General features: G+C 36.4%; 1 protein-coding gene across 1 annotated transcript; it reads left to right on the top strand.

Annotated features, from left to right (window-relative positions):
• Positions 1-270: 270 nt before the first annotated feature.
• On the top strand, positions 271-7,497 carry LOC131981982 (WD repeat-containing protein 88-like). Its single transcript, XM_059346534.1, has 11 exons — positions 271-393; positions 2,967-3,077; positions 3,160-3,248; positions 3,762-3,825; positions 4,251-4,389; positions 4,552-4,681; positions 4,794-4,978; positions 5,158-5,240; positions 5,308-5,376; positions 6,118-6,216; positions 6,617-7,497. Exons 1-11 carry the CDS (start codon positions 271-273, stop codon positions 6,740-6,742), a joined length of 1,218 nt encoding a protein of 405 aa, XP_059202517.1. The 3' UTR covers positions 6,743-7,497.
• The last annotated feature ends 484 nt before the right edge of the window (positions 7,498-7,981 follow it).

Raw genomic sequence — 7,981 nt, 5'->3', positions numbered from 1 at the left:
TAAGTAAACAAAGGAAAGATGTATAATAAATAATAAAATTAAGCATTCAACGAAGTGAGGAACTACATTATTCCGTGAACTAACATTTTAAACAAAAAAACGCTTCTTAACGACCAAATTTCCTCCTCGTTTAGTGTATTATACGTTAAGTCGCCAGATGTCCCACCGCCCCTGGAGGCAGCATCTCGCCTTGTTGCTATGGTAACTGCCGCGGCGGAGAGCTAACAGGCTGTAGATAACAAACTAAAACAAACTGACGGAGTTTAAACGATGGCGTCTAAAAGCAGCGATCCTCTGTTGGTAGAGGAGCCAGCAGGAGGCGAAGAGGAGGAGGAGAGAGGAGCAGGAGAAACAGGAGGTGGAGCAGGAGGAGAGTGGAGCCGCGAAACTCAGGTACAAAACCACCGAAATTCACCATAGACCATGGGTCTGAAACTCGCGGCTCGCGGGCCAATTGCGGCCTTCGTGACGATATTTTGTGGCCCCCACCTTGATATGAAAGTTTAATGTGAGTTTTATATGAATGGCACTTTACCGTGTTGTGTCTGGAAGGTCCCTTTAATTACTTTTTTGGTAATTTTGTGTATTTTTAAATATTTTTGTGTCTTTAAAAAAAATAAATTGTGTGTCTTTTTTGGTAATTCTGTGTCTTTTTTTTGGTAATTTTGTGTCTTTTTTTTGTGGTAATTTTGTGTCTTTATTAGTAATTTTGTGCATTTTATGACTTTTTGGGGTCATTATGTGTCTTTTAAAAAATATTTTTATGTCTTTTTGGTAATTTTGTTTCTTTTTTAAAGTAATTTTGTTTTTTCTGTCATTTTGTGTCTTTTTGGGTCATTTTGTGTCTTTTTTTTAAATAAGTTATGTATTTTTTTGGTAATTCGGTGTATTTTTTTGTCACTTTGTGTCCTTTTTTTTTTAGTAATTATTTGTCTTTTTTTGGTCATTTTGTGTCTTTTTGGTCAATCGTGTGTGTTTTTTTAGTAGTTTTGTGTCTTTTTTGGTAATTCTGTGTATTTTTTGGTCATTTTGTGTCTTTTTTTTTTTGTAATTTTGTGTCTCTTTTTGGTCAATTCGTCTTTTTTAAGTAATTTAGTTTTTTTCCTGTCATTTTGTGTCTTTTTTTAGTAATTTTCTGTCTTTTTTTGGTCATTTTTATACTGCCTCCAGCGGCCCCCAGGTAATTTGAGCTGGAGACCCCTGCCGTAGACTTAAAATTGGCAAATATTAGCTCCGCGGCTGACTGATACTTTATTTAAACAAAAGGTAAATTATACTCAATAATAAGTTAAAGTACTGAATTCAAACTGTTCAAACTTTTTGTGCTTCTTTGGCAGCACAAATTGCTGGGAAAAAAAACTATATTTCCCGAGCAGCTGTTCCAGTTGTTTATATGTTATTTATAATAATAAAATAATATAATACATTATGAATTATCTCAGTGCAATGTTTTGTTAACAGAGCCTGGAAGTCTATTTTATTTGTTTTGGTTATAGTTTATTTATTTATGTTTTATTTATCTAGGATATTTTAATATTTCTTTTCCACATTTCATTTCCAATGTTTAATATTCTCAAGATTTAAAAATTCATGCTGTGGAAAAGGATGTAATTATTATGCTCTAATATCGTTATAAAATTAAAACAATACTACCGTTTATCCCGATAGTTTCTGGGAAAATATATCATCCTAATTTTAAATATTTTATAGCGATAATTTCTGAAGTTTTTCTTTTCATTTTGAAATTTTAATTCAATAGCTAAAAGTATTCAACGTAAAGTAAAAAGTTTCATACACTTTCATACACTCCTTGTATTTATATTTTTGTTCTCTCTTGCATTCTCTAATTTTGCACATTTGTACTAGTTTTTAACTTTATTCTATTGTATTCTATCCATCCATCCATCCATCCATCCATCCATCCATCCAAAGTATCCATGCTTCAAATCTTATATTTGGAAAGCACAACTGGACATATAGGTGCATCTCAAAAAGTTAGAAAATCATAGAAAAGTTTATTTATGTCAGTAATTCAATTCAAAAAGGTGAAATAACACATTTTATAGATCCATTACACACAGAATGAAAAAAAACATGTCTTCATTTCTTTACTTAAATTTAATGAAGACCTAAAATTCAGTGTCTCAAAAAAAATTGAATAATACAAAAGACCAATTTTAAAAAGTATGTTTAATATGGAAATGTTTGCCCCTGAAAAGTATGTCCATCTATATGACTCAATACTTGGTTGGGCCTGTTTGACTTGAACTACTGGAAATAGACTTTTCATCATATTCTGATTTATTGAGATGCACCTGTATATACAAAAGCTGTCTAAGTATTTTTTTTTCTTTAAATAAGATGAAAAAGCTTAATAGAATAATATTGAAAATAATTTACTGATGGTTTAATATTTTTAGGGCCCCTGTCAGTTATCGGCCCTAGTCATTATTATTATTATTATTATAATTACTGGTGTGGTAGTAGTATTAGTACTAGTATGATTATAATCATTAGTGGAAGAATCACAGTGTAAAAAAGAAAAGAAAAAATAATAACTAGAAGTAAAAGTTCTGCATTCAAAACATTACTAAAAATGTTAAACATACCAAAAATAATAGTATTAATTATGCAGAAAGTCTCCTTTCAGGCTGTTATTGTTATTTTAGTATATTATTTTTATATATTAGAATATCATAAATATTTAATGTTGTATATAGTCGAGGTGGAGCTCACAAACAACTTTCAAATGAGAGAGTTATGGTGTGTTTTAATGTAGTAGAGTAGAAGTATTAAGGAACGTAGCGGGTTAGAAGCTACTTTTGTATTTAAGTGAACTACATCGTTTTTGTATTCCTATTATAAAAATCTATTTATTTGATTAATACTAATATAATTAGAATAATATTGATGCTGTTGATGTTGGTTGTTTGTAAACAGTGTCGTGGTGCGTTCACTGTCTGCAGGTTCCTGTGAAGGTGTTAAAAGGTCACAGCGACACCGTCACTGCCGCTCGACTTTGCTTCAATCGCCGCTGCGTCCTCAGCTGCTCCTCGGACCGCAGCGCCATCCTCTGGGTACACCACACTCTGATTTATTATAGGATAATAATACTGTTACTGCTGTACCATTATCTATTTATTAATGCTCCTCCTGCAGGATGTGGAGAGCTGCAGACCTCTGAGGGTTTTTGATGGAGTTCACAGTAAAACCATCACTGAGTGCGCTCTGATCCCAAACACCAACAGGTCAGTCTACACGCTGAGATTATAAGTTTATGGATCCAATCAGATCATCAGCAGCTAAGAAAGTTATAAAATCAGATTAAAGTCCTGCTGTAGTGCTTTAACAGCAGGGCTTTAATTTGATTAAGTTTAAAGGAGAATGTGAACATTAACACAAATGTAACAATTATCTTGATATCAAAATGAAAATTAAAAAAAAGGATTTTGAGAAGAAAAAATGTTTCTGAACATCTGACCAACAGTGTTTGAGAAGAAAGTGTCGGAGAGACGCGAGGAGTTACAGTTTATTACACAACACAACAAAAACAACGACAGTGAGAGGAGATTTCTGACGGTTCTGAATCAGATCAATGACGAGAGAAAAACAGAAAGTTTTTCTTTCAACTGACTGTCTCTGTCTGTCTGTCTGTCTGTCTGTCTGTCTGTCTCTGTCTGTCTCTGTCTGTCCATCATCTGTCTCTCTGTCTGTCTCTCTCTCTGTCTCTCTGCCTGTCTGTCTGTCTGTCTGTCTATCAGGATGGTTACAGTCTCCTGGGATAAGAAGTTGGTGTCCACAGACCTGGAGACAGGACAGACTCTGGTAACTCTTATATGAAGGCTGATTATTATGAAATATGTATAATTTTCTGTTCAAATTGGATTTGTAACCACAAACTCATTTCATGTTCCAGGTAACTTGGTCTGCTCACTTTATTTCATCCTTTATCTTTCTGTGAATATTTATTTTCAGTAAGCTCAGAAAAAAAGAGTTTTGTGGAAAGAAAATTGTTCATACTCTATCATAACTCAGGTATCACATTGACACATTAAACTATTTAAAACACAGTGAAGCTGAAAAAAATGTCTTAATGTCTCGAATATTTGATATAAAGGTTTAATTCAGTGATCTGAATATAACATTTTATGGACATCAATCCATTTATAATTGACAGAATAATATGATGATATAAATAATTTTCAATTTCATCAGTGTGTGTGTGTGTGTGTGTGTGTGTGTGTGGTCAGTGGCGGAGCCGGCAGCCGGGCCTGCTGACCTCTTGCAGCTCCTCGTCCGACGGCCGCCTGCTCGTCTGCGCTGCAGATCCTCAGAACGCCGTTATCATCAGCGATGCAGCCAGCGGGCAGACGCTGCACCACATCAGCGGTACCACATTATTATTATTATCATCATTATTGTTATTATTATTATTATTATTATCATTATTATTTTATTATTATTATTATTAATAATAATAATAATAATACTATTATTATCATTAACGCTGTGAGAGCCGGTGACTGAAGGGCCGTGTGTTTCCTCCTTCAGACCATCACCGCTCCACCATCACACGCTGTCGATTTGACCCTCAGACTCAGCGAGTGGCCACGGTGTCCTCAGACCGCGGCGTCAGGCTGTGGGACCTGCTGGCTCAGAAGACCACCGTGTCCATCGACAGGTGACCCCCCACCTGAGACACTCAGCAGACTCCTGTAATGTTTTGTCACTCAGTGATTACCAGAGGATCTTGTCTTGATGTTGTTGTTGTCCTGTCTCTCTCTGTTTCTTAGTAACCATGGCAACGTCATCTCTGACTGCTGCTTCACCAGCAGCGGGTTCTTCCTCTGCACGGCGTCGTGGGACAAAAGTTTGAAGCTGTGGGACCTGCAGGCCGGAGGGTTTCGGTCCCATGGTGGGACGGCGCTACAGAGAGGACACGAGGGCAGCGTTAGCTCCTGCTGCTTCTCTGCTGACGGTGAGTCCAGAGAGACGGGGACAGACGAGGACAGGGACCCTGTCCTCAGTCTGATCCTGACGGATCTGATCCACAGGGTTTTCCTGACAGCTTGGTGCTGTGATCAGCTCTGAGCTTCTTTAACAGAAACATTCAGGTTCTGCTTCATGTTGTCTGATCTTCCTGCCGTGTGTCCTCAGCATCCCTGCTGGTCTCCGGCTCCTACGACAGGACAGTAGCTCTCTGGGATCCGTCGTCTCTCTGCCAGAATCTCGTCCTGAAGGTCATTAAGCTGCTGTACAGTTCACTGATCATCTGAGGTTAGAAGTTCATGTGTTGTTGTGTCTCAGGGTCACAGTGATTGGGTGACTGATGTGTCCGTCAGCGTTGACAGGACGCTGCTGTCCTCTGCCTCCAAGGTACTGCACCTCTAACTGCACTCTTCATGTTTAATCAAAACATTTTTAGCCCTTTGTGTCTTAAAAAAATTGGTTAAAGAAATGCACAGCTTTCAGTGCAGCATCAGCTTTTTAAATAAGTCTGGTTGTTTTTTTTTCAAATTATTTTTATTTACCGTCATTCTACAGAGAAATTAGATGAGTTATTCCTGTGAATCAGCACAGCAGAATCAGTGAAGTAAATGTAACATCTGATATTATTTTTAAAATATCCATTAAAGACAAACAGTAAATATAAAATACACAATGCTTATATAATATAATAAAAATATGACAAAATAGAAGAAGCAATTAAAATAATAAAACCAAACATCTATTTAAGATCACATATAAAAACACAAAAAAAAATCTATCAAAACACATCAAATTAAGGGAAAAAATAACAAATAGTATATGAATCAATAGAATAATAATGAAAAATCCAATAAAGAAAAAGAGTAAAAGAAAAAAGACATAGTATAATATAGTAAAATAAAAACTGAATAACAACATATAAGATAAATTATTATTATAAAAAATAAAATGAGATATCCATGACAAATACAGTAAATATTAAAAGATATAAGTAATATAAAAGTATAATATATTGACAAAATTTAAGAAGCAAAACAAAACATAATTTTTAAAGAATTTACACATTCAAGGCTGATTATTTCTTTTTATTATTGTTCTGTGGTTGAGGTTCTGCTTGGTGTTCTGCAGGACCGGACGGTGAGGCTGTGGAACATCGAAAACATGGAGGAGATCCCAGAAGTTCTGGAGAAGAGACGGACAGACGGGACAGGAGTCCACGTCCTGAAGGTGAATTCATCACTGACAGAAGAGAGGAGAGGAGAGGAGAGGCTGGAAACATGACGATACTGAGAATATGGGCAATATGTGAAGAAAACTGTTTATGGTCATTTTGTGTGTTATTTTGGTTATTTTATGTTTTTTTGGTCATTTTATGTATTTTTTGTTATTTTTGTAATTGTATGTATTTTTTTTTTTAATTTTATGTATTTTTTGTCATTGTATGTTTTTTTTTTGTTATTTTATGTTTTTTTTGTCATTTTGTGTTATTTTTATTCTATGTATTTTTTTTGTGTGTTAAGATTATTAGGTTAGTGAAGAACATAAAATCGTCACATTAAGAGGCTGGCTGGAACAGCTGATGTTTCTCCTGACGCCTGCTCTGATTTATTTTCTGTGTGTGTTTCAGTGTGAGCAGTGTGGAAAAGCATTCCCGGTGTCCAGGCTGCAGACCTCAGAGCTGCTGACTCACTGCGTCTTCTGTCGACTCAGAGCGCCATCCAGGTACCGCCCCAAGCCCCCACCGCTCATGTGACCCCGTCCACGAGGTCAGAGGTCAGGAGTCAGCCTGGAGCAACAGCTGGTAGGAACTCAACGTCTTGCTAATGTTTACTGAGGCGTTGGGACGATGGTGCGAGACTCTTTGATAACCAGACGGACAGCCTGAAGTCCTGCTGTTGGATTTATGTTTTTATTGTTACACATATAGTGAACATATGTGGACAGAACTGGGGGAGCATTGGGGATGCATTTCTATGCAGGAAACGTGTAAAAGTGAATCCCCACTGTGATTTATTGCCTTTCCATCAGTAGTTCCTCTACACGTTAAAAAACTCCCTTTACTGTTTTGGGTTTCAGATTTAAACGCACAAAATATAATTTTCTGTCAAAAGGTCAAAACAACAAGCTGAGAATGAGTTTGTTGATGTGGTGAAGCATCATGGGTGTTGTTGTCTTCTCCGTTAGGATTCATTCAGTGTTCATCAGGTAAAAATCAGATTCTCTGGTCCAGTCTGGTGACACAGGATGTCCTGGAGGGTCTGAGAGACGAGCTGCTGCTGCTACAGATGTTTACTCAGCTTGTTTCTCTGATAACTTCAGATTCAGACGTCTGACGACTCAAATCCTTCATCTGCTTCAAATACAGTTTGAGAGATAAAAGGTGCACTGTAGTACGGAAATGTATTGCTGCCACCCAAACAAAAAAAAAGGCTCAGTATCACATTATAACGTGAAACTATCATGTTATTTCATGATAACAAAATGAAACGAAACGAGCAAGAATAGATGGATGGCTGGATGGACGGATGAATGGATAGAGAAATACTTTGTTTATCCTGAGGGACATTCAAGCATCCAGTAGCAGCAATAAAATTATATTTTAAGCATGGTTTGAGACATGAGATTCTACAGTTATTGAGCACAGCTGATGATATATATTTTTAAGCAAGTGTACTCTGAGAAGGATTTTGAAATCCATCGCTCTTATGCGCTGTTGGCTGTGGCTCGAATGTGCTCTATTCTTGCCTCTATGCTTCTATTCTTGCTCGTTTTGTTTTGTTTTGCTATCATGAAATAACGTGAAACAATCATGAAATAACGTGAAACTATCACATTAAAAAATGAAACTTATCACGTTAAAACGTGATACTGAGCCTTTTTTTTAAGTGAGGCAGCAATACGTTTCCGTATTGTAGAAATGAGGTTCAAACTGGATAAAAACTCAGTTTGTGAAACTTCTGTCAGACAAACACAATGCTGACTCGAGTCAAAC

Source organism: Centropristis striata, chromosome 2 (genome assembly GCF_030273125.1).
Source record: "Centropristis striata isolate RG_2023a ecotype Rhode Island chromosome 2, C.striata_1.0, whole genome shotgun sequence".
Taxonomy (NCBI): domain Eukaryota; kingdom Metazoa; phylum Chordata; class Actinopteri; order Perciformes; family Serranidae; genus Centropristis; species Centropristis striata.
Note: the sequence above shows the minus strand (reverse complement) of the source record. Positions and strands in the feature narration are given on the sequence as shown.

Coding starts and splice junctions, on each gene's coding strand:
- LOC131981982 (XM_059346534.1), top strand. CDS start 271: ATGGCGTCTAAAAGCAGCGATCCTCTGTTGGTAGAGGAGCCAGCAGGA. Junction 4,682..4,793: donor ACCACCGTGTCCATCGACAG/GTGACCCCCCAC, acceptor TCTGTTTCTTAG/TAACCATGGCAACGTCATCT. Junction 6,217..6,616: donor CAGGAGTCCACGTCCTGAAG/GTGAATTCATCA, acceptor TGTGTGTTTCAG/TGTGAGCAGTGTGGAAAAGC.